At 43.9% G+C, this 26,682-nt stretch overlaps 1 protein-coding gene across 2 annotated transcripts; it reads right to left on the reverse strand.

The window, feature by feature from the left end:
• Positions 1–11,890: 11,890 nt before the first annotated feature.
• ankrd52b (ankyrin repeat domain 52b) lies at positions 11,891–25,574 on the reverse strand. Of its 2 annotated transcripts, none has more exons than XM_072715396.1 (28): positions 25,350–25,574; positions 24,060–24,143; positions 22,534–22,612; positions 22,374–22,444; positions 21,744–21,941; positions 21,564–21,651; positions 20,740–20,882; positions 20,097–20,309; positions 19,839–19,917; positions 19,641–19,755; positions 19,408–19,490; positions 18,332–18,449; positions 18,096–18,164; positions 17,012–17,152; positions 16,692–16,745; positions 16,303–16,414; positions 16,117–16,188; positions 15,386–15,587; positions 15,224–15,311; positions 15,018–15,135; positions 14,685–14,904; positions 14,281–14,368; positions 14,128–14,211; positions 13,777–13,922; positions 13,453–13,535; positions 13,009–13,091; positions 12,761–12,852; positions 11,891–12,156 (listed from the first exon to the last, which is right to left on the reverse strand). In XM_072715396.1, the coding sequence occupies exons 1-28, from the start codon at positions 25,374–25,376 to the stop codon at positions 11,909–11,911; spliced, it is 3,198 nt and encodes a 1,065-aa protein (XP_072571497.1). In that variant the 5' UTR covers positions 25,377–25,574; the 3' UTR covers positions 11,891–11,908. The 2 variants fall into 2 exon arrangements, with proteins under 2 accessions (XP_072571497.1, XP_072571496.1); XM_072715395.1 differs by having other exon boundaries at positions 21,744–21,944.
• Positions 25,575–26,682: the final 1,108 nt, after the last annotated feature.

Consider the following 26,682-nt stretch of genomic DNA (forward strand, 5'->3'; position numbering starts at 1 on the left):
ATTTGAGTAAATGGAGAAGCCTTGGCATTGATGGCGTGATTCTTGAATTGGTGAAATCTGTAATTTCCGTACCGTTTATCAGCTAATCTTCTGAAAAGATATTTTCATGAAGAATAATTCTGATGGTCAAATTGATTTTTTGCTCTTTTTATTGATAAATTTACCACCTCTGTTTTGGAAAAACATACAAAATCCGGAGGGTTTATGCCCTCTGTATGTAGACACTGGGTGTAAATACACCATTCATATGGTCATGCCAACATGCAGGTCTGCAGACCGGAGTGGCAGAAGTTCTGACGGTTTTCGCTTGTGTCATGATCTCCATTTCAGGGGTGTGAGGTTCAGAGGATTAGGGTGCCGTGTCTGTGATCGGAAGGTTTTTGGTTTAAATCCCAGGGCTGGCAGAGTGACAGTTGGGCCCCTGAGCGAGGCCATTAAATCCCAGTTGCTCCAGAGACTGTCGGACCCTGTTTTCCAATAAAAAAAAAAACTTTTTTTTTTATAGGGTGGGTAAATAAATGTAAATTGGTATTTACACATTGCTCAATAACTGCCTTATTTATCCAGTTATTTTGGATTATTTATTGTGGTTAGAAAACCAACTGTATACTATTATCATTTAAGCTACTTGACTCTTCAATGATGGCTACTTATTGAAATCTGATATACTTAAATGGTGATGCTCTCTGGGTATAGAGTGGCATAGGAATTACTTAAAATAGTTCCCAACACCATTGTTTTATAGAGGCTGGTTTAATGAACATATTGGAGAATTTATCAATTCCCTTTGAGTATTTGGTTCTGAATTTTTAACTGTTCCAGTAGCCTCTGACACTACGGGTGAATCGATTTTGTAATAGCTTTATCGGATTTCTTTCTAAATGTGAGCTGGATTTGGGCTTTTAAATCGGTGCAGGCGTATCCTAAACACTAGAAACAAATTTCCAGTTCAAATAGGTTTTTCGCTACACTCCCAATGACTGACCCTCAAATGTCATGGACATCGACAAGGAGCTGGTGTGAATTTAGTGGTAGATCTTAAACGTGTACTGTTGGTAGTTAAAAACAACTGCAATCCTTAAGCTCTTCAGTACTGGCCCCCTGCATACATGCAGTATTTTAGGCTGTCTTAACACTTAATTTAACCAGTTATTTCCCTGGTAGTTCTGGGGGGTTTATTTTTAGTCACTGGGAAACTTTCAGGCTCTGCAGAGATAGAAAGAAAACTATAGGCGATTTCACCCGAAGTTCCAGAGACTGGTTCTGGTTTACGAGTCCCTGGGCTCAGCCTGAAACCTTTGTAGCTCCTGTCTGCTTTTCTGCGTTGCTTTCACACCACATAACAGGACTTTAATGCTAAATAAGCTTGGGAAATGCAACATGTTTGCAGGATAAACTTCACACAATTTCATACAAAACTACACCTCCACACCAAAGCATTGGAGGATAAGTTGTTTTGTTAGTTATTGGGGGATCAATCATGATCAAAACGTGCCACAGCTTTTTATTTATATTTTGCTTGTATTACCCGCGACATGTTCATGATTCTTATTAAACCTGGCCAGCAGATCGATCTTCAGTCTTCCACAGAATTTAAAATGACATAACGTTATTCAGCCAATAAACACTGGGAAGTTTCACTGGCAGCAAAAGTATATTGGTTAGCAATCGAATTTTCAGATGTAGAAATATGAAGATGCAAGCGAAAAACATATTAATTGATATGGGGTATGATATGATTATTGGGGTACAAATTTTTTTTTTGCTCTGCTGCACTTCCTTTTTCTGCACTTCTGTGTTACTTCCAAGTTAGCACTGATGCTTGTGGTCAACCAGTCAGCAAGTTGTCACTGGAAGCGTCTCCCCAGTAGTTTGTGTTTGAGCGAAAAGCACCAAGTCTGGAGTAGGGACTAAAAAAGGGTTCAGGAACTGCCTCTGAGGAGCTACAATCAAGCAGAGTTCCTGTGGTGTGAACACGAAAGAAGTCCCTGATTCCAGAAAAGGGTTCCGGTTCCAGAAAAAAGTTCCAGTGGTTTGGATGCATCTTATGTAAAGCCTACAAGGACCATAGTTGAAGACTGGGCACTCCAAACAAAAACAGAACAGTATCAAAGAAAAACCCACACTTTGAATATCCAAGAGCACTTTATTTAAATATGATCAATTCTAAGCCACAATACTGGATAAACACTCATTGGCTGCAGCATACATTGTATAAAATCTACCAAGGCTGAATTTAAACTTTTTCAATTTTTAGTTAGTGTTGATGTTTGATGTAGGCTATTTATTATAATGATGATCGTTTTTTCAATATATCGCATTGTCTTATGACCATTAACCTCTCTTAGTATTACAAGGCAAACTTTTTTTTTTTAGGACAGTACCAACAGGGAAAAAAAATTACAAGTATCTTTAATTTGGAGGGGTGCAGCTGGGGGAGGATATGGCACAAGGAAATTTAGGCAACCCTCCCCCCACCACTACCACCAACAATCTGACCCAAAACACCTGCTCTCCTAAACTAGTGCTATCTATACCAACAGAAAACAAACAGGAGAAGCTGGGACACATCAAGGACACTAATTTAATCCTTACATCAAACATGGGTATCTAAAAGGTATAAGGCTAGATAAAAATCACTTTTCTTCACACAGAACAGATAGATTTAATCCACCTGAAATTTGTTGCTTTTGTACCCAGTATACACACACAAAACACAACACTATGCTATACAACGTGCAAATTTAACCTTAATGCACATAGAAACACATATTTTACGGTTGTGAAAAACGATGACGAAAGATGTTTTGCACAAACACACCATCTGTGTCCCTGATGTTAAAGGAAAGTCAGTATCTAGTACATCTTTGAATGGAATACAGATTAATTAAAACCGCATCACAAAAACACCCATACAAATATGTGCCACACTTACACCATAAAATGGAACAGATCTGAGAATTAAATCATGGCTTCACATTTCCAGGGATAACTTGATGTGTGATGTAATATCCTGTCACATACACACAGACAAACTTCTCCCACTAAAGGCAAAATGATACACATTAAGTCATATAAATATCACCAAAGAAATAACAAATCAGCTGAATTTACTGATCTGCAAATCAGGGATGAAGACAGCAATAATTACCAATAGCAACTGCTTTTACGTTGTATAATATTTCATAATATATTTACTGATGTCTATGAGGTAAGCAGAGCCGGCATTACTATCAGTGCATGCTGATACTTTGTATTGGCTCCGTTTCTTATTCAAAGCCATTTAATGTTTTTCCAACATACTACGCAAGACAGCCTACAAAAAATGCTTTTTTCTGGAGTTTTTTTCCCCCCTAACTACTCATTAGCTTGGGAGCCTCTTCAGGCTCTAAATATGGGGCGTGCACGTGTGTGTGTGTGTATGTGTGTGTGTGTGCTAGCACAAGCCCTTAGCTCTGATTGGTCACAGCTTAGAATTAGAATAAAATCTCTTTATACAACACAGTGGGAGGAGCTTCACAAAGTTACCAAGACCACAATTTGCTATACAAAATGCTTGTCGGGACAAGCTGTAAAATAATAGGCGATGTCGGCACAGACAACACAGTACTACTGAAAAGCGTAAAATGGAGGCTAAAGGACATATTACTGGTCATCTTTTAAGGGCAATATAACTACTGTTTAGTAAGCAAAAGGAGGTATTCATAAAGCAAAATCCTGTTACTTTATCGATGAAAACTGCATGAGATTGCAGGAATCTATTTAAGGTTGGGACCAACGGTCCACTTCAAAATAGCAGACAGAATATTTGCTTTTCAGAATGTCTATCAAGCCTGTGATCAAAACAACCTCTTTAATATTTCCTCAGAATTTCATATTAAAACTGCATTCATCACATACTCTCTCAAGACACCATGAGAAAGAATTATCATACACTTCTATTCAACCTTTGTAACTATCAGGAGGGATAAGCAGTACCCACTCAGGCACCATGCTAACACTACAACATCAGAAGTTTAAATTGAAAAATGATCAATAACAGCATGTCAGCAAGTCAAACTTAATTTCAGGCCACTGAAAATGGTGTCCTTGACACAACCCTAACACTAAAGCTCATGCTGGTTTTTTAGTTAAAAAAGCGAAAAGCAGAGTGTCAGTGACTGTACAGTGTGGAAATTACACACTATATATGCTTCTGCTCACTGCAGCAGCTCTGCCAGCAAAACTTCATACATTAAAGCGACACAATAAAAGACTGCATTAAAACTGCATGCTGGAGTCCGACTGGAAACATTTTCTGACATTCCAGATCACGAGTATTCAATTTGGCAGTAAAAGAGAACATCATCTTTTACAAAGAGTTTAGTCTCCTACGGACTTGACTATGTTTCACCTCGATTGTGGGTTATTTGAAATTTCTCGCCAGCGCAGTGTTCTGAAATGACTTGTACATCACATGCTGATGAGATTTTATACAGGAGATGCTGCGATATGGCTTGCTAGGTACAGTACTAGCAACTACTCATCTCAAAGTTCCTGTCGCTAAACAGTGTGACGGTCAGAAAGGGCAGAGAGCCCATTTACAGCAAGTCAAGGGGTTTTGTGCACAGGGAGTGAACAGTCAACAATCCTGCAGGTACGAGACACCCTACTGCCCTCTGCTGTATGCACTACTGCTGACACGGATTAATACAAACAGGTGTAGACTATACTACAATAGAACAGCCTAATTATGTATTAATTATCCCGTCAATTTTTTCAATTTTTACCCCACTTCCAATTTTCCTGAAGTCCAACTGTCATCATTTCATGTTTATTTTTAAAATTATTTTCTGTTTATTCAAATGTATATATTTTGTGGAGAACTTCAGTTTCTATATAAAGTGAGTTCTTAACTGAGCATCAATCACTGCAAAATGACCTGAACCCTGTGGTTTACTGCAAACTGACAATCCACTATAGAGTATTACTAATACTACAGAGTATTAATGTCAAAGCAGGTGGAAACCACTACACTGCAGGCAACAATACGATTCAAAGTTGTTCCACTTTCTGATCATGGGAATGAAAGAAAAATATGTACATTTTATCAACACACAACCAGCTGATAAATAGAACTACATGCAAACATCCCCCATAAAAAAACAACTGGATATGTAAAGAAAAATATATCCAATGGTTAGCGTGCAAATAAATTGCAAGAGCTTTGAACTATTCACAGTGCCGCTCAATTTGTGACGATGGCCCAAAGACAGATGGCATGCAATTACATCTAGGCTGAAGGAAGTTGGTTTCATAAGAAATACTTCTGTTAATTAATAAGGCTAAATCTTGAGAATGGAAGACTGCTGACAACATGTGTGTTTACATTCATGGCTAAAAAGTTCAAGTTAGCTGACTGCTGCACGGGTGGCTCGCAACATGGACGGTTGTGCTGAAAGAGTTTGGATTTTGCCAAGAAAAATGGCAGTGGAGCGGAGAGGACAGAGGACCACGTCCTCTCCACGCTAGGACCGACCCTGTGAAGCCACATGTCCCATTACCCTAAGTGCTTATGTTGGATACAAAAGGCCAAACAAGCGTAAAACCGCGAGTCAAATCTTGAGTGACTCGTTATGGCAAAGAATCACCATGTCATGGGTGAGACCATTTAAGGAGAGTTTAAATCAGTAAGATCTGAAAAAGTTCATTCTTTTCCCCAAAACAGTGGAAAGACAGGCACTGTCCATCTAATAAAAACTTTAAAAGAATATGATTAGTATCCAGAAAAAAAACAAAAAACAAAAATACTGATAGAAAAGTGATCGAAAACCTGCAGGTTTTGCCCATTAAAATTTCTGTTAAAAAGTGCCAAAAGAAAATTTTATTATAAATTTTAACTATGAATAAAAGATCGCTTCATACCAGCTGGAAAATAATCATAACACACTTCAAATAAGAGTAAGAAATTATATCTAATCAACCTGAAGTATGTGGTCAAAATCATTGGTAAATTTTCCTAAAGAACCTGGCTTGCCTTCTCAGAAGCAGTATTATTAAATAAAGACACCTAAAGGCTGGGATCATTACAGTTCAGACTTCAGCCCTAGTGCATCAAGGAAAAAATGATCAACTTCTCTTTCTTCCCATTCTCAAATATCAGCATGGCATGTAAGGGAGGGGTTATTTTTGTTTTATTATTGTCAGAGATTACTTGTTTCAATTTACAAATCAAAAAAGAAAACTGACAGCAAACACACGCAAACACACACACCCTTCTTACATTTCAGTCCACAAAAAAATCCATTTGGTTGTAAAATTTAAGCCTCGCTCAGAAATAACCTTCACTTGCATTCACAGTCCCATAACGGCATAGGACAGCACGATGCACTGGCTTTCCTTGGCACACCTAATGAGTCTCTGAGGAGACACACAGCAGGGAAGGCAAGGTAAAATAACAGTGCCAGATTCAAATTTACCTACAATCAGCTCCAGCTGGATTTGTACCACATTCAATTTGTGCCCAGATGTTTTCTGTTACGGCTCAGGCATTTTTTAAATACATTTGTCTGGCAGATGATAAAACAGGCAAGTGACAGTATTAAAACACCGTCCAATCAAATGCATTTTGTGCTACATTTACGAGAACAGTGCAGGGACAGTGTCCCTTTTCTCCATTTGCAGATGATATGTATTTATATGTACAGGGGTTGGACAATGAAACAAACACCTGCTCGATAGTGTTTGAGGTTGTTCTCTGATGAGTCCACCTATATCAGGGAGAGTTACGGTGTGGAGAAGCCCCGAAGCAGCTCACCACCTGCACGGTTGCAGCACGGCGGTGGATCAGTGACAATTTTGGGCTGCAATATCATGGCATTTCCTAGGCCTATCACTTGTTCTAGATGGTCACATCACTGCCAAGGACTATTGAACCATTCTGGAGGACCATGTTCATCCAACGGTTCAAACATTGTACCGTGAAGGTCGTGTACCAGGATGATAATGCACCAAAACACACAGCAAGACTGGTGACAGTGTGATTTGATGAAATCAAATGTGATGTGACACCCCCCCCCAATAATCATGTCTCCCCCTAAATGGGTGGAGACCTCAACCCCCCCAAATGTGCCAAGCAAAGTTACGCTGCACAGTCACCAGATATGAATATTATTGAGGGGTGTTTTAGAGGAATGAGTCAGGAAACATTTTCCTCCACCAGCATCGCAAAGTGACCTGGCCACTGTTCTGTGAGAAGAATGGCTCAAAATCCCTCTGTCCACTGTGCAGGACTGTCATATGTCATTTCCAAGACGAACTGATGCTGTATTGGCTGCAAAAGGAGGCCCTACCCTATACTAATAAATTATTGTGGTCTAAAACTAGCTGCTTCCGTTTCATTGTCTAGCCCCTGTATGTAAATTCAGCCTTTCCCAATTATTTAATGGTGTGTTGACAGCTAAATATTCCCTTTCTTTCACACTGTATATACACCAACATTAAGCATGGTGATCTTTTTACATAAGTGCTTTGGATCAGGACCAAAAGAAAAAAAACACAGAATATATTTCTTCTTTAATGGCCTCTTACAAAATCATCCATCTGAGATGTACATCAAATAAGCTTTTTTTGTAATGAAGAAAAATTAATCTTTACATTACCAGATTTCCGTTTTATTCTAGATATCATCTATCATGTAGTCACATGGGAGATGACCTGCAAATTTCTATTGGAGGAAAAATTGGTCCGTTTGCCCATACAAAAGTCAAAAGCGAAATTTATATGGCAATAAGACTGTAGATCGATCAATCAATCGACCCACTCACCCACCCATCAACCATCGATCCATCCATCATAGAATATCCAGTACAGGGTTATGGTGAGCCTGTCCCATGGAGCAGACAACACGAGGCAGGGGACACCCCGGATGGGAGGCCAGTCCATCAAGGGCACACTCATTGTACACATAACTGACATTGAAAAATAGAGCTTTGCCTCTGATTTCGGCTGATGTAAATCACTAGAGGCATCAAATTTCCAGAAAGCCAGCCTTATACAACCACTTTCAGAACATTTCAGCGCAGGTGCTGCTAACATTTTGGCATTTGCTATTCCTATATGACGTAAAGCATGATGACCGCCTGCCCTCCAGCCTCAAATGCTTCTGAATTCATATTTTGGCTTTTGTAGAAGAGCAGCACTGGTCAGGAGCTCAGAGACAACTTCATTTGGCCCCTTTGCAGCCCTGACCAACCTCCCAGGCAGGGGCGGATTAAGGTGTACGGAGGCCCCTAGGCTACAGTAGTCTGTGGGCCCCCCAACCCAGCCCCGCTCCGCGCCAATGGGGGCCCCCTTGCAGGCTGGCACACGTGGGGCCCCTAGGCTTAAGCCATATCTAGCCGTTGCGTTAATCCGCCCCTGCTCCCAGGGCACCAAAATCTCAATTCAGGACTCAGACTGCATGTATCTATGTGGTACTCATGCTACTGCCGAAGGCTTACTGATCACTCAGCAAGCTGTGCTCTTGTCAAAACCAAAACATATAATCACATATATAACCAAACCCAAACAAGAAAAACACCACCTGCCAAATAAAATACAAAAAAATGACCAGGGAAAAATACTTTAGCGAGAGATGCTATCTATTTAGCAGTTTCCTCTCCTAAGGACATCTGAAGCACACACGAATATTATGTTCTCTCCATTTGAATAATTTTAATTGCATTAACTGAGCATACAAATGCCACTTCCAGAAAAAAAGTTAAAGACTGATTGTCATCCATAAAACAACAACGGTGCTGTTGCTATTTTTAAAAAACATGGGGATAAAACAGCACCAAAAAATGAGAGAATCCTCTCCAATGACACAGCACCTCTAGAACCACATCTGACTGAAGCTCCAAGCAGACACTCAAACAGGAGCAGCATGACTACAGCGGCTGTTAGTCCCGAAAACCTCTCGAAGGTAAAAGCTCACTCTCAGACGAAAACAAAACAAAACAAAACAGTACTGATCCGACTTGGGATCGCAAATAAAATCAAACCAAAAATCAAGAGCTGTATAAAATGATAAATCAAAGAGAGATTAGTTAGCACCAAGACATCCTTCTGTTTAGTGCATCAAAATAGTGCAGTGCTCATGGTCAAAGGGAAATGGGGTGCAAGAGTTTTAGGAGGGATTTCTGCAAGGCCAGACCTCTGGCTTGGGGGGGAAGCTTTGACAGTACTGGAGGGCAGCAGAATATATATATATGTATATATATTGTTAAGCAGGTCAACGAATTATACAGCCTCTTTTCCGCAGTAATGTGAGGTAAACATGTTGGGAAATTGGGGTGAAGGGTGAAGAGAATAGCAGTCAAGTGACTAATCCATTAATGGATGACTGTCATTGGAAGATGCCCTTAAATAAGTGGTGTGCACAGTATCAGCCTGAATGAGGTCACTGTTGAATTTTATAAAGCTTACATCAATAAAAACGGGTTGCCTTAATTCAATGATACCCCTGAGGAGGGTCCTGTGTAAATTTATGTATGTATGCATATTTCCCCAAAGGTTGTTCATGTTATGATGATTCCCAAGAAACACAGAACTCATCATCAGGCCAGTGACTAGATTAAAGGAGAATTTAACTTGTCAGATTTGTGTATCCAAAGAAAACTATTACACACAGCTGCAACTGGCCCTTTAAATGTCCCAAATATTATATATCCTTATGTCTAGAGATTTCCGCCATCAACACACGTCAGATGTATCTGATTGTCTCCCATCGTTCCTTTACAGTAATTTTTACATTTAAGAAAAGGCCTTAACCTCATCCTGGTCCTAGATTTTAGTTTCCCATAAACCAATGGTGCTATGAAGACACAGCAGAGACTGTGCAGTTTGTGAAACAAATGCTTAGAATTCTATAAAACTGTAACAGCTGTGATCCTCGCAAAAATAAATCTGGTTTGGAGCAGATTCCTATCACCATAAAAATAAAGAGTAACAAACGTAAAGGTCCGTCCATCCCTTTAGCTCCATATCACCTTTACTATAACATCATCATGACTAAATAAGGCATATACTGTGTATGAGACCAATTCACAATTTGGCTAAGGCTTCAATTTCCTTTGATCACTGCCATGTAAAGAGCCTACCTCTGACTATAAGGAAGGGTGAAACAGGCCTTTTGGGGAGTTCAGTATTTCCACCATGAATACGTTTGTCAACCCCTGTGACGACCAGGATGTAATCATGTGCAACATGATGCAGGTTCCTAGCTACAAGAGTCTGCTACAAGGAGTCAATGCTCATCAACAGAAAACCCAAAGGACAATAAACAGAATCCAACACTTTCACCTTTCCACCACACGAGCCGTCGGACAGTAAAATCACACTCTGCTCACATGTAAATACTGATGGTACCAAGTCCATGTGTCGAGCAATGATACCACCCACAAAGTTACATTCCTTCTAAAGAAACTAACCTGCAATTCCAAGCAAATTATGTCTTTACAGCGTCTAGTGTGGATACCTGGTGGCTTTTCAGGGCTTAAGTATTCATAAGAGTGATTATATAAAATGTCCTTTGGTCTTTTCCTGTAAACATGTTCCTGTACCTCACATGTGATGTTTTTAATAAATCCTGAACCAAAAAGCTCCCTCTATTCCTATAGCACTTGAAGTGAAAGTTTTGAAACAAACAAAAAAAAAGAAATAAAAATGTGATGGTATGGTCACATGTTCAAGAGGAGCCTTAAATGGCTTTTTCATATCAAGCTGGCCAGTATATGTTGCATTCTTGCTTCCTTATGCTGCTTTGATTCCTTTAACTCACCCTAATACCGAACTCACTAATTTCCTTTCATTTTAATCTTACAGGCAAAATACTGAATTAAATTCAGCAATTCCAGTAAAATGCTTACTGGACCAGTATTTCCCTTCTCTGAAAGATTCTGCTTTACCTCCCCTGATAACCCACATCCTACAGCTCTGTACTGCTGAAAAAACAACCAAGACTAATTAATTTCTCCCCTCAGTCTAAAAGGTGTTTCAAGTCTCTTCCCATTGGGGCTGTGCGTTTCCTTGGAAACATTTGAGGTGAGGTAGGCGCTGCCAGTCTCCTTTTGATCAGCATCTGAAAGCAGACCTCTGAAAAGACAATTAGCGGAGTCTGCTTTGGATTAGAGGGTCTTTTAGACTCTCCAGCCCCCAACTAATTTGTGCAAAATGTCCACATATATGATGAGAAATTAAGGACGATGTGTGATAGTTCTGGAACAACACCTGGATATAAGATTGCTTTTACTTGTTACATGGTTAAGTGTATTAAAAGTGTCATGGGATTAAATGCTCTATACCCCCCTGCCACCTAGTTTTAGTCAAAAACACACCTGGTTACTCTGTAACCTCTTGCACCTGAAGCACAGTCTGACTGCATTAACCTAGTGCTTCAGGTCCCACAAAGTTTGACAAGCATTTTCATGAACACTTCAATTCACACTGACCAATAGAGATGCCTCTGGGTTAAAAACTGAGTCACTCTTTCCCACCAAGTCACAATTTGTTCTTAATTGTGAGAAAGGACAGGGTGGGAAGAGTTTTGGGAGCTCAAATGCATGACGTTTAACTTAATTTCCCCTGCTGACTACACATGAGGGACACGGTTAAAAAGTATCACGGCTGCTTGTTTTCTTTAAAGCTTGTGCGTTTGACTGATATGGACGTGCCTAGTCGGACTGAGCTTCTCCCAGAGTTAGATGCTATTGCACTTGAGGAGAGAAATGGCAGACGTGAACGTAAAGTGGCGATTAGCTGCATATCGGTATAACTGCACTGTCAGAGAGAACTGATCCCATGCAAGCTTACAAAAGACACGGTTCCCTGCTTTCGAGGTGCAGGGGGGGTAGAGTGAGGGAGTGGGGGGGGGGGGGGGGAGGGGGCTTCACTCAGAGAGGCAGCCATCAGGCCCCAGGGTGCGGCGCCGCCGGCTGCCGTTGTAGCCGTGTCTCAGGCTGCCGTTGGGCAGGGGGCCACGGGCTGCTGCGATGCCGCAGTGCTTCAACAGGTTCACACCCCCCAGTGGGGGGGCCGAACGCACTCTGGGGGGGAAAGGCTTCATGGTAGACAGGATGAGGGCAAGGCAGTTGGCCACGTCTTTGTTAGGGGCACAGGCCAGGGCAGGGGTGCGACCTGAGGGAGACGCAGACAGGGCTTAGGAGAAGGTCCGGCCAGCAGTAACCATACGCACAGACAGCCCCCCTCCCTAAGTGGCCTCAGACAGACTGAGTGATGTGCTGAACAGTCGCCTGCTTACCAGTGCATCACAAACAAAGCTGCATATAATGAGGCCATTTTTAAGTGTTTGCTTGGGTACCAATTCAAAAGTATCAGGTCACGCTTGACAAGCTGGAAATCAGTTCGGGTCAGGGGCTGAATTTGGAATAAACTTACAGTCATTCGTAAAGCTCTACAGTACAGTGAGGTCAGTGACATATAAGTAACTTAAATACTGGAACACTGTAACAATGCATTAATCAACAGAATGCAACAAACTGAATGATGAAAATAATAACAGTAATAATAATAATACTGAATTATACCAATCAGCGTCCTCTGCAATTAGGCTTGCAATAGTATTTTAGCCATGGATGTGATCATTAATGGATACATATATTACAGCAGTACAGCATGGTTTCAGTGGTGGGTCTGGTTAGAGATATGAATACAGGGGCGGGTTTAGTTGGGGGCGTGGTCAGAATGTGGGCAGCGCTCTCAGGCCTTGGGTGTGACTTACCCTCCTTGTCCTCTGCCAGCACGGCTGCCCCTCGGCTCAGCAGCACCTGCACCACGGTGGCCAGGCCGTTCCGCGCTGCCATGTGTAGGGGCCTGCGGGCAAAGGCCGGCCACACGTCAGCGGGCACGGCGCTCTGTGGCGCCGGGACGCTGCGCCCTGTGGCGCCGGGACGCTGCGCCCTGTAGCGCCGGGACGCTGCGCCCTGAGGCGCCGGGACACACTTAGAGAAAAAACAGCAGCAGACTCACATCTGCAGGGCGCTGTTAGCTGCATTGATGAGGGTCTGGTCTTCCAGGTCCGAGAGGATCAGCAGGGCGCACATCTCATGAGCCTGAGGACACCACGACACACACACACAGGTTTGTAATTATATTTTTATGGGGACTCTAATCCCAACATGACGACCTTAACCCCTACACCCAGCCCTAACCTGAACCATAAGTAATCCAACACTTTTGGAATTTTTAGTTTTTTGATTGCCTTCACAAATATTTGTGGGGACTTGAAAAATGGTCCCCACAGCGTCAAAATAGCAGTCTTATTACATTTTGGCAGACATTTGGTCCCCACAACGTAATATAAACCTAATCTACACACACACATACACACACACACACACAACCCAGCCGACTGACCCACAGTAAACACGTTACAGCGTTAACACATGTAACATTAAAATCCTGCATGCTCACCCTGCCGCAGGCCAGGTGCAGGGCTGTGTTGCCGTTTGCGTCCGCGAGGTTCAGGTCAGCCTTTGCCTGCCGCACTAGGATCTCTGCGGAGGTCAGGAAGAACTCATTAATACACACGGGTTAGAGAGGTGACAGAGAGGTCACAGATACCATATTAATATTATATTGATACCTGCAGCACAGATACAACCCACTCGTAGTTCTTTACAAAGAAACAGATTCCGTACTTTAAGTATTATGCAGTGCAAAATAATTAGTCAACCACTAATCGGAGGGCAGAAATGTTGGGCCTCCAACTCCACTGCTGTGCTGCTCCACACTGACCCACGGCCGCACTGTGTCCCCTGTCCGCCGCCACCATCAGGGCTGTGCGCCCCACACGGTCCACGGCGTTAACCTGGGCACCATGGCTCAGGAGCAGCTGCAGCCCCACCGAGCTCTCTGCAAAGGCGGAGGCGTGAAGCGGGGTCCTACAGGCACAGCACAGGGCAGCCCGTTAGCCCGACCACATGGAATAACACTATATCTTTAGGCACATATCTGAAAGTATAATGATATTATGATAAAAGCTAGCAGGAGACCTCAGACCATTTACACAGGACCGGTTCCTCTCACAAAGTTAATACATGCCTTTTAAACCTTTAATCACTGCCATAGAGGAATTGGCATACTTGCCTCCCCGCTGCATCCGGAACGTTCACAGCCCATGTGCCAACTGCCTCCACCAGCAGCCGTGCCGCCGCATCGTGGCCATTTAGCCTGGGAGACAGAGAGACAGGGTGTAGGGGAGGCAGGGTGCGGACGGCCTGCAGGTATGGTTATACTTACAGGGCACAGTGCAAGGGAGTAAAGGAGTTCCCCTCCTGGATGCTGACTGCGTTGCGTTCAAGTAAAACTTTCAGACAATCTTCATGTCCTGAGAAAATAAGATGCCAGACAGATGGAAGTCAAACACCCAGCAGGTCTCAGGTCAGTTTTGTTTAAAGGCAGACAGCAATTTTTGAGCAATATTTTTATAGCACTGTTTTACTGGTACGCATTTTCATTTACACGCATCCTTAGTGCAATGCCCTACTTGTGGAGCTACAAGAGCCAGTAAACATTTATTTTGTTGTTTAATGGAAGATTAATTCTTTTTCTCTTATATAGACAAAGGAAAATACTTTTGGTGCAAACTAAACAAAAAGGAGATCAGAAGTGGCAGGGAGCCTGGGGCCTGGGGGCAGACTCACCGTGGTACGCGGCCCAGTGTAAGGGCATGTAGCCCCCATAGTCCAGCAGGCAGTCCAGGGGGTCAGCGCGGGCAGCAGCCCCCAGCAGGCAGCTCAGGACTTCTGCATGGCCGCGGGAGGCAGCCATGTGCAGTGGGGGGCGGCCCCGGGCGTCCCGGCACAGGGTGTAGGCCTCGTGCTCCAGCAGGGCCGATACACAGTCACCGCGGCCCAAGGCCGCCTGGTCGAGAAGGAGAGGGAACCTCAACCACTTTGAAAGCCCTGGAGACAAGCCAAGGCCTGGTCATGCCTTAACAAGCCTGACTGGGTGAAAGGCAGACGGCGGTCGGTCACCCCCCGGTGCAGAGCTGTCCGGCCGGCCTTGTCCGCCATGTCCGGCAGCGCGCCCCTCTCCAGCAGGCGGCAGACGCAGTCGAGGTGGCCACCCAGCACGGCCAGCATCAGGGGCGTCCTGCCACGGGGAGAAGGGGGGGTACGTCACGATTATCATGCCCGACAGCCCGGGGACTCGCCCAATGTCACAGGAGGCGTCGACTTACTGTCCCAGGGCGTCCGTGACGTCCACCATGTCTGGTTTCTCCCGGCTGCTGAGCAGCCGCATCAGGCACGTGGCGTGGCCGCCGGCCGCTGTGGGGAGAACGGGCATCAGCACAGGGGAGGTAAGGAGCCGGGGCTCAGGCGTGCGAAAACGGGCTCCGCACCTGCAGCGTGCAGGGGGGTCCACTTGCGGCGGCGATCCCTGACGAGGCAGGAGGCTCCGTGGGCTAGCAGCACCTCCACGCAGCGACAGTGCCCCCTCTGGGCGGCCAGGTAGAGCGCAGTGCGGCCGGCTGCATCGCGCCCGTCCAGACTGACCAGCGTCTCCGCCAGCACATGCACCGCTTCACAGTGACCGTTATACGCCTAATTGGCAGGGGTTAGATAAGGGGTTAGAGATGATTTTAGCATTAAGGTTAGGGTAGGGTGACCAGATAATCCATGTCAGGGGACACTTTGAGCTAGGGCAGAATTTGTAAACTACCAAGTCAATTAAAAGTTCCTGGATTTCACTTAAGCACTGAGTTCATGCTGTGTGCTAATAATGGTGGCTAATGGGCAGTGCTGGCTTGAAAGTTAGAGAAGCACAGATGTAATTGAAAGATTGCCGATTCGACTCCCCGACCAGCAAGGCACCACTGAGGTATCCTGAGCAAGGTACCGCCCCCAAGCGCTGCTCCCCGGGGGCTGAATTAGCTGCCCCCTGCTATGTCACGAAAGTCTCATATGGGTTAAATGCAGAGGACACATTTCGTTGTTACACACTGTGTGTTGTGGTGTGTTAATGACCGCTGATCACTAAATTCTAAAATTCTAATTCTAATTGTGACTGTCTTTCAAAGAGGGTCACATAAAACACAAAATTTACGTCACATGACGCAAGATGCACGCTTACCGCCAAGTGCAAAGGACTAACAGGAAAGCTGCTCTCCACATCTCCCAGAGAGTTGAAAGACATTTCCAACAGCTGGAGTAGAAATGAAAATGACAGCCGTAAATTCAGCGGCCAGGATCATCCCAATCCTTGGCATCATGCTGCTGCCAAACCAGACTGCAGTTTCCAGCACCCCGTGAAACTCACCAGTTCGATATTTTGCTTGTTGCCGAAGGCAGCTGCATAGTGAACAGGACTGTAACCGCTGCTATTGCGCAGTGTCGGGTCGGCACCGTTGTCCAGTAAATACTCCAAGCAGCTGACGTGTCACACGGCGGAACACGAATGTTAAAACAGGAGTGTGGCACATCAACACGACGTCCACCAATAGGGTGTTTGATGATCACCCCCCCACCCCTCCATACCCCTAACCACAGCTCAATGGACACTCATGAAGTGCAGCAGTGTAAATCTTGCTGTTTCTTTGCCAGTTTTAATAATTTTCTTTGCCAGTTTTTCAATAGCTAGCAGCAGCTAAATGCAATTGAGATGCCCGTGACAGATTAAGTGCAGTTGAACCGGTAGCAGACACTCACAAAAAGGTCTCCTTCGCACAGTGCTCCTTCTCCCCAGAGTAATGTCTGTCCACTCTGCAAAGACAGCATCACCCCACAAACTGTCAGTCACAAGCAGGTAACAGACCCATAAATACACAGAAACGCTACTCATTTCTAGCTAGGAGGAATACTGGGGAACACTTTACTTAAGGGGGCACAAATAATGTCGCAGTGCACTCTTACTTAATGTGTCTGAAAAGGAAGTCATTTCAAAACCAAGCTCTGGCTCTAGAAAATGACAAATGAGTCCACAAGATCAGACGAAGCCTATTCATCAGCAACAAGACGGGCCAACATACCGGCGGAAGGTCTGAGATGCAGCGGAGTAGTGCAGAGGGGTGCAGCCTTTGCTGTCGGCCGCATTGACCTCAGCACCAGCGGTCACCAGGGTCACTGTGCACTGGTAGTTTGCGTTGGCTGAGGCGTAGTGCAGTGGAGTTCTGTGTGAGGTATAAGGGAGAGTGAGCAGGACTGCTCTCTAATTCATGTCTCTATTACCGAGACTCTTTAAGCACATCTGTCAAATCCAGCCTTGATCTGGATTTGTACTTTCTGCACCAGAACTTTCCACCGTCTTTAATGGATTACTTTTCTGTCTGCCCTGGAAACCTTTACATTTCTGGGATCTATAATCTCCCAGGCCCTGAAATGGGAGACGTAAACATGGAGTGCATCATATAACAGGCCCAGCAGAGGATGTATTTCCTGCACCAGCTGAGGATGTTCACCCAGCCATAGCAGATACTGCACACCAATCTATGAGTCTCTGTTCGTCCATCACAGTCCGGGATGGATGAAGCACCAAAAAAAGACAAGAGCAGCCTGCAATGAATAATCAGGCCCATGGAAAAGATCATCAGTGTTAACCTGCCCCCCCAGGACCTGTATTCATCCTGAACCAGGAAAAGGACAGGAAAGGTTATCACAGACCCCTCACACTTGATCCACCTCCTCTCTGAACTTCTCCCCTACAACAGGTGCTACAGATCAGTGTGCTAAACAAACAGGTGCAAGAACAGTTTCTTCCCACAATCCCTCACTCATACGAACAGCTGACCCAGTTGCCTCAGTGCAGTTGACCTGTTAACACCACCAACCTCTTAACACGTCACTTATGACTCACTGTACTTAATCCACATTTATTCCCGAATGCCTTACACATGCACTCAGTTTTGATACACTTACCAACCACACATGCACGTTGTACATATCAACTGGACTGTATGTGACCATTGAATTGCCTAAACTGTCTCAAACTATGCATGAGTGACAGTGGAGACAAATTCCCTGTGTGTGAACATACTTGACCAAATAAACCTGCTTCTAAAACCATATGTAATCATTGGTACATGTTGGGGATTTTGAGGGCCACATCTTACATACCTTCCAAACTTGTCCTTCTTACTCATGTCAGCACCGCTGCTCAACAGCAAGTTAAGACATTCAACATTTCTGAAAGACACAAAACACATTTCTGGAAAGCAGTGGTGGACCACAAAGAAGTGTTAATCCTCCTCATGCAGTCTGACTCCAAGTCATAGCCAGTGGACAGAGGACTGGTGTTCGGATTTCCTGTTGGACCAGACCCATTTGCCAAAGACTGAACACTGCTGACTCACCCTCCGGATGCAGCAGCGTGTAGACAGGTCCTCCCAAGATTGTCTGGGGTGTTTATGTCGAATCCGGCTGACAGCACCTGATCATTGCTCAGAGACGACACAATGCTGTACAACTGACCTGCAGGGTTACCAGAGAAGGAAAGACACACAGCATGACTCCACAAAAGCAAAAGCAATTCAGACACGGTTCAAAGTATACCCCAAACTGAGATCCGACTGAGGCAGCATTCACCCGCAATGAAATTTCTTGGGCATTCTATTTTCAAAACACAATTAAATTCGATAGTAATAGTACATTCTATTATGCAGGACTTGATAACATGAAGGGAACTTTTTGTATTTTATGGCTATTTCTGAAAAGCAGGTATCATGAAATTGCAGGTCCATGTTAAATCTAAGGATGTATATTATTGTGGCTCTTTTTGTAGTTAAACTGGCCAAGTAGAAAAGTTAATTGTGCAAAAATATCATAAGCACTAAGGCACTACTGTCTCCAGCCAATGAAGTGCCTGCAATTTTAACTAAACAGTTTTACTCTGATTACTAAAATGACTCATTTACTTCACTTCCTTTAAAAAGGGCAACAAACAATCATAGGAACAGTGAGGTGCGTTTGTCCTGCCTACATTTAGAACGCTATTAAAAATACTCCTTTAACCAAAAAAACACAAGTCAGGCTGCTCCATGTTTTACTGAACTGTCACCACCTTCACGAGGAGACAGTTTTTTTATGCATAGTACAGAATTAAAATTGGCAGTGTGTCCCCCCCAACTGCAATATCAATGTGCAACTAAAGCAGATTTAACATTAGAGCTTCTTAAAACGTTGAATTAATTTTTAGAAGATGACTAATGACCCTGTAAACCCCAGTAGCTGCAATGGCAGAATTACCAAGGAACTTTCTGTTAAATACCACCAACTCAGCCAATTTGGACAGAACAATAAATCAGAAAATGACTTATTCTTAACCATTAAAGACTGGCATTACACAAAGAAGCAACAACATAGTTAAATCTGTTAAGATAAGTCCTCATAGCACATGGAGTCTGAGGGAGGCTGATTCTGAGATCCTCACCTGAGGAAAGCAACTTGCGACAACAGTCTGAAAACCCGTAGAGGACGGCCAAGTGCAGGGGGAACATCCCACGGACCCCCTGTCTAAAAACACAGAGCTTTGTATCAAAGGCAGCTGCACACAAATGACTGACAGGTCTAAAGGTAGCCATTTTCAGGCGGATCAGGCCACTATCACACTCAAAGCCCATCCAAATCACCCGTTTGGCTGGAAGGTCTCAGCCTTGCGCTTACCGGGCTGTATCGGCACCGTTGGTCATCAGGGTGCTAATCAACAGCTCATAGCCATACTTAGCAGCAATGTGAAGAGGGGTATTGCCAAACTTATCCACGCAGTCAATCTCCGCACCTATGAGAAACATGGGTGAATGAGTAGAATGATCAGGTCACAAGTAGACATAGACATGAAACTCTGAGTTCCTGTCTTCTCACCATTCTGTATGAGGATCTGGGAACGGGTAAAGCGTCCATGAATGGCTGCCATGTGCAGGGGGCTTTTCCCTTCTTTGTTCTACAGAAGAAAGAAAGAGTCAACGAACCGCTGCCAACCAAACAAACAGCTCATTTGATACAACTGAAGAGCCCTGATAAGGTCCTTAGATGCTCTCGAACATTGAACAATTTCTAGAGAAGGCAGTTACAAAGAGCAGATTCCTCTCCCGTGACAGTAAGGTGGTCATCTCCACGGACCTGCATGTTGACATCAGCTCCATTGTTGACCAGGAGCTCCAGGCACAAAGCCCCGTTGGTGGAAACAGCAGCCAGGTGGAGGGGGCTGCAGCCCCGGAGGTTCGGCTGATTCACGTTGGCCCCCCGGTTGACCAGCACGTTGGCTACTGCCTCCTGACCAGCATAGCAGGCCATGTGCAGCGCTGTGTTCCCAAAAGCGTTCGGCTCGTCAATCTGGACGGAGAGCAGAACAACGTGGGATGGGGGGTTTGGAAGGAGAAGGCAACAGGTGGTACTTTAGACAGGCACTCCACTGGGCACCCCCAGACAGCCCAAGTTTTTGCTCCCTACCGAGAGATAGGAGGGAGCAAAAATGTGGACTGTCTGGGGTCCCCTGAGGACCAGGTTGTGGATCAGTGATGATCACCAGGCAGAAAATAGCTCCAAAAAGGTGAAGAATCCAGTTCCAAAGAGAAGAACAAGCTCTTTGCAAAGTATGCAGAAGAATTGGACCAGAGTGCTATTCCATGGCTAAGAAACAACCAAAATTCAAATATGTAAGCAGCAGAATTTTTCACTTATTATTCAATTAAAAATAAAGCCCGTATCAGGCTCCTTTTGGCTACACATTATTTGATCTGAGCACAGGGAACTCTGGAATCACCTCAGCCCCGAGCTGGAGGAGGTACTTGAGCACATCAACCTGGCCGGCGGCAGCGGCAACATGGAGTGGGGTATAACCCTGTGCATCCCTGCAGGCCGCGTCGGCACCACGAACCACGAGGACCTTTACTACTTCCAAATGCCCTGAAAGAGCAAGGGGCAAAATGAAGGCAGACTTTACATTACGTACAGAAGTTACAGGCCTAAAATATCTTGACATTTCACATCCTGGAATACAGCATAGTGTCTGGCTGGTGTTTCCCAATCCAGTCCTCGAGGATTCACAGCCAGTCCATGTTTTTTGCTCACTCCCAGCTCCTGGAGGAAGCAAGGATATGGACTGTCTGGCAGGGAACTTGGAGGGAGCAAAAACATGTACTGGCTGTGGGTGCCTGAGGACTGGGTTGGGAAACATGTTGTAGGCTAATAGTAGGGTGACCAGATAATCCATGTCAAGGAGGACACTTTCAGCTACTTCATATTTTACAAATTACTTTAAAACTGAAAGGCTCCTGTGCTCGGATAATTAATTGAAAAACTGCTAAAGTGACCCAGGTCCTTTTAATTGAAGTGGTAGAAATCCTGTCCTAGCTCAAAGTGTCCTCCCTGACATGGATTATCAGGTCACCCTATTAATAGGATTGCATCTGTGTACGTAGAATGTTTATTTTATTTTATTATTAATGTGTGTAAAGAAAGTTAAAGGGTCCAACAACAGGTATAATCAACAAGGGAAGAGGGAGGATATACTCCCTCATTATTTAATTAAACTGTAACATATTCCCCCACCCCAACATTATTACTAAGATTCCGGGTCCAACTCACCCATGTAAGCTGCCCAGTGAAGTGCCTGTCTGTCCTTCTTGTCAATGGCACTGAGATTAACCCCTCTGTTCAGCAGCAAATTCACCATCTGAAAGCAGAAGACAGACATGTGCGGATGATCCACACACACTAGATGCTGGCATCCAAGCATGGCAAGATCTCTGACCCCAGGTCCCTCACCTCCAGCTGGCCACTGTGGGCCGCATGGTGTAGGGCTGTCCTTCCCATCCTGTCAGCCAGGTTCAAGCTGCTCAAGTGGGGCAACAGGGCCTCCGCACAGCGCACGACGCGACCAGCTGCCGCCACGTGCAGGGCTGTCAGCCAGGACTTGTCCCGTGCGTTGACCTCTGCCCCTTGCCGCAGCAGCAAATCCACTGCCTTCTGGGACAGTTCACACATCACGACGCCACCTCATTAACTCACTGGGTTACTAAGCACGGCCAGATTAAATGGCTACAGCATATGTTTACTACTCCACAGCAGGAAGTGATCTGGTGTGATGAAGAAATTTTACACCTACTCCAAAACTTCTGTTTTTATTCATCCTAAAACACCAATTTTTTTTTTGAGCTTCCAGGAAAAGTTAAAGGCGATGTGAGGATCTTGCATCACTGGTAGGTCACTGACGCTTGTAAGGAGACCAAATAAGACACACTGGCTGATGCAAGCCCCTCTCGCTTACCAGTTAAGTAACAATCAGAAGAACACTTATAGCTTACAGACATCATTAAAAATGTTCTCGTTAAGGTATAGAAGAAACACTGACACACACATTTCCTGCTCATTTCTTTTTTAGGCAGGTGTGCTTACTTCATTTCGTGATGCAGCAGCCCTATGCAGAGGAGTCAGCCATGCGTGGTCCTTAGCATTAACACAAGCACCTGAGAGAGAGGAAATCGGCATCTTAAAGAGAAAGACACACAGTTTAACCGTGAAGTACATCTATTCGGGTTTAGGAAGTGTAACGGACCTGAATTAATGAGGAGCTCCATTATATAAACATCACCGAGGCATGAGGCAGCGTGCAGAGGTGTACGACGTTCTTGGTCCTGGGGAGGATGCACAGGAGGGAATGAGAAAGAGAGAGAGAAAGAGAGAGAGAGAGAGAGAGAGAGAGAGAGAGAGAGGGAGAGAGCAGCTGATTTGAGCAATACATAAACACAAATCTAGCCTGCTGTAATGTCATTTTAGTACATGCTAGATCAAATCAATCAGGCTTATCCAGACTGTGCATACAGAACAGACAATGATAACACAAACAACAGGGGGAATCCAGAATATTTTTAACCACTTTATTTTTAATTTGGTGAATGTCTGCCTCAGACACAGAGTGGGTCCTGGATATTCAGTCTCCCTCCAAGTCTGATCCAGCAGATAATATTAAAAAAAGTTATTTAGCATAAGCAAGCGTCTCCTGGCAAGACTGACTGAGCTCACAACCCATTAACTGAAATCACAGCAAGTATGGGGACCTGGTAACAGTTTGAAGCATCTTCCAGGAATGTGAGCAAGCCCCCTACAAGACAACCAGGAACAACCAGGCAGCTACTCTGTTGGGCTCTCTGTCCCATGCAGTCCAGCATTCACACTCCAAGCTACCATCTGCACTAAAAGTGCAAACATATTGCCCAAGAGGAAAGAATGCACGGAGTCATGACAGTAATAGGCTTAACATAAATGCAAGTACAACCACAGGAAAACCCTCAGCCATGTTTAATGTCACTATTCCTTCCTGGGTGAATTTCAGAGCACCCTTCACCGCATGCTGCACCAACATCACAGGCTAATCGCACCCTTCAGCTATGTTATTAATTGCTGCGTCATTCTGTGAGCAATCATCAAGACTCCTGATGCAGGTGAGCAGCACAAACAGGTAGGCAAGGCCCAGGGGAAGAGAAGCGACTGACTTAGGGGACGAGAAGAACACAGAGACCCACTGAGGGCTATGCACACCATACAACTACCAGAATGAGTTCAAATAATTATCTTTTTTAAAAATAATGTAACAGTTTTAAAATATGACCACAAAAACTATCAACTGAATTCAACAAAAAACAAGATAACAAATGTATTGATGTATTGTTGAATTAAAAAGTAATTGACCAGTAACGCTTCACAAGAACAAGCAGAAAGCTCGGTAACAGATAAGGACCGTCCACTTTATGATTTGGGGGTTCCTCTGTGTACTCCAATTCTCTCCCACAGTCCAAAAATATCCAAGTTAGATGGAATGGTGTCTCGAAATTGGATCCAATCCAGGGTCCCCTGCCCACTCAGGACAGGCTCAATGTAATCCTGGGGTGCTTAAAGAATTATGGGAAATGGGTTGATAGGTTCCCAGTAGCCACAAAAAGGTGAAGTACTGAAATACTCCGGTAATCGCAGCCTTTGGAAACTGATGCTGCGCCTCATGTTTAGGGACCAGTTACCAAAGAGTCATTTCCTGGTCTGTTAAGAGATGAACATAGTTTAAAGAAACACCTTCCATGTACTGACCAGCACATTGACATCCTCCTTCTTGTGCAATAATGCTTTGACTTCATCTGCATTCCGGTTAAAGATGGCCTGAACCAGGGGGGTCTGCAAAAATGACATTATTCATAGTAGCCAATAGCCAATTAGCACCAAATTCAATTTTATCTATATATATATAAATAACTGATCTAAAATACCTACTACAAAAAACATCAACACCAGCAATAACAAGCAAATATCTGCCAACATGTTTGCACAATTTAAAAAAATCAAATTTTACAAAACTATGAAGTTTTGTTGGAGTCCATTTCATTTTCCATTAGAATATATTAGCTATGATCACAACTGTACCAGTACAATACCATTTATACTCTCCCTTGTATTCAGTCTAGCAATGGACAACCCAAATGTTTTGTGATTTCTAATGTCCTAGGCCCCGAACAACTAGTCATTTGTTGGTGTAAGGCTGCAAGCACTGCTCAAGAACTGAAACTGTTTTCGTATCACTGCATTAATAGAGATGTGAAATTTAAGTTTCTAACTGAAGCGAGTTTTAATGGTTAATTAATACATGTCATTAATGCCCGTGTCCTTTTAGTGTTTGTTAGGCAGATAAAGCGTTTTTCGAAAATGCAGTGCAGTAATGTACTACAATATAACTGTTGGTAAATGCAATGTTAATTGAATCACGCATCACCGTAGTCGCACAGTACGACTTAAAAAGACGACTGCAGGGTTAACATTCAAGGACGTCAATAATAAATACTTGAAGCTGCAGAAATATTGAGTCATCGAGATAAAATGCATGTTCAAAATGTCAGGCAGCCTGCTGTACAGCCCATGCCTGGTACCCGAGAGACCGTGTGAATACCCGGCAATGCGGGGCTGCGACGTCCCTTCGTCTCTCAGTTTTAAAAAAGCAAATGTCGTTGTATGTGTCAAAACTTACAATCAGCCTTCTCCCTTAGCAGCTAACCACACAAGTTATGCGAACCATTTAAAAATATAATTAACATTAACTAACCACCAGTAAAGAAACAAGAATGGAGACAGGCTATGTATTGATGTTCACACTTACAGTACATACACACTGTTAAATACACACTTGACTGCATATTTATTTATACCATACGGACAAGAACAGTATTTAAATTAATAGATCAGTAAAGGTCTTTAAAATGCCAGTTTTCCAAGTCCGCGTATGCAAGGCAAAGCAAAATACATCTGCAACGATTTAAGGAGAAAACATACATGCTGAAAGCGGCCGGATAATTAATGTGGTTATTTTGCGGCAATGTTTTCCATTCCTACCTGGTCTGTTATACTGAGTATTCCCATCTCCCGTAGTCAGTCAGGGCGGAGCTCCTTCATCAGGCCGCGATTGAGAGGTATGCGTTGCTTGTTTTATCGTGGTATTTACAGAATGGCTACTCCGGCGGCCGTGCATGCACGCAGTTGTTTATTGCTCTGACAGATAGACGACGGGAAAGCTGTCCGTCCGCAGGGGTGGCGGCTGTGCGGCAGTTCCTTCACGGACTGAGCAGCGCCGCTCCGCGGTACCCCGGAGTAGGCGCCACTCCCTAGTGGCTGTCGTACAAATTGCAACCCACGCTGTAGGCGAAAGGCTGCCTGGTTCCAGAAAGCTGCAGTACGTCTGGATTTTACACGTTTTATCAAAATATTCACCTTATTTGGCTCTTGGGCAATTAAAAGTTTTTTAATTAAACCTTGCCTCCTAAAATCCCACAACCCATCGGCATTGCTGGGTCCCTCCCGCGACCCCTACCCTGCCTTACACAAAGCTGATTAAACTGTGTTCAATTTTAAGATTCGCAAAATGCAGGCTTTTTCTGCCTCTGCATTGCATAATTATAGACTGGATTATACTGAAATTTCTAACGCTAGATGCAGTGTAGAAATATTCATTTAAATTTTAATTGTAAGTTCCTTACAAAACCTTATTGATATCAGGAACAATTATACAGCAGATCATGCTTGTGTAGACATACGCCATTTTTATGTATAACAATTGTGCACTGAATAAAAAACCTCTGTGTAATGTAAAAAGAAAATGCTGATGTACTTATTGCAAGTGACTTGAATGAAACTTAACAGTTACGGAATTGCAGAATCAAGGCCTGATTCGGTCTGTGTGGAGTTGTGTCCTGAAATAATGATTTACATAAAGTCTTCTGGCAAGAGCTGTATATATTTCTGCTCTGGCAAAAGGATAAGTCTCAACAGTCTGAGTGAGAAACAGAAGCAACGAAGACTAATTTTGACATTTAGGCTACATTTAAAATTTAAGGGTAGCATGGTGACACTCCTAGCCCTGTTGCCTTTCACCTTCAAGATTGAGGATTGAATTCTGCCCCTGTTGTGTACATGGAATTTGAATGTTTATTCTATGTTGCATGGATTTCCACCTACAATCCAAAGACATAAAGTTAGGTGGTGGATGGATGGCTGAACATAGCAGAAACTTATAGGGTGCAATTGTGGTAAATCATTTGCTTTATATAAAATGTCAAAATCCTGTCAAAATAATATTAATAATAACTTATATTTCACCCTGAACATCATACCTCTTATTCTTACTGTTGAAAGTACCAGACAGTATAAATCCCCTTGGATTTAATTACGC

Source organism: Paramormyrops kingsleyae, chromosome 8 (assembly GCF_048594095.1).
Source record: "Paramormyrops kingsleyae isolate MSU_618 chromosome 8, PKINGS_0.4, whole genome shotgun sequence".
In the NCBI taxonomy this organism is placed as follows: Eukaryota; Metazoa; Chordata; class Actinopteri; order Osteoglossiformes; family Mormyridae; genus Paramormyrops; species Paramormyrops kingsleyae.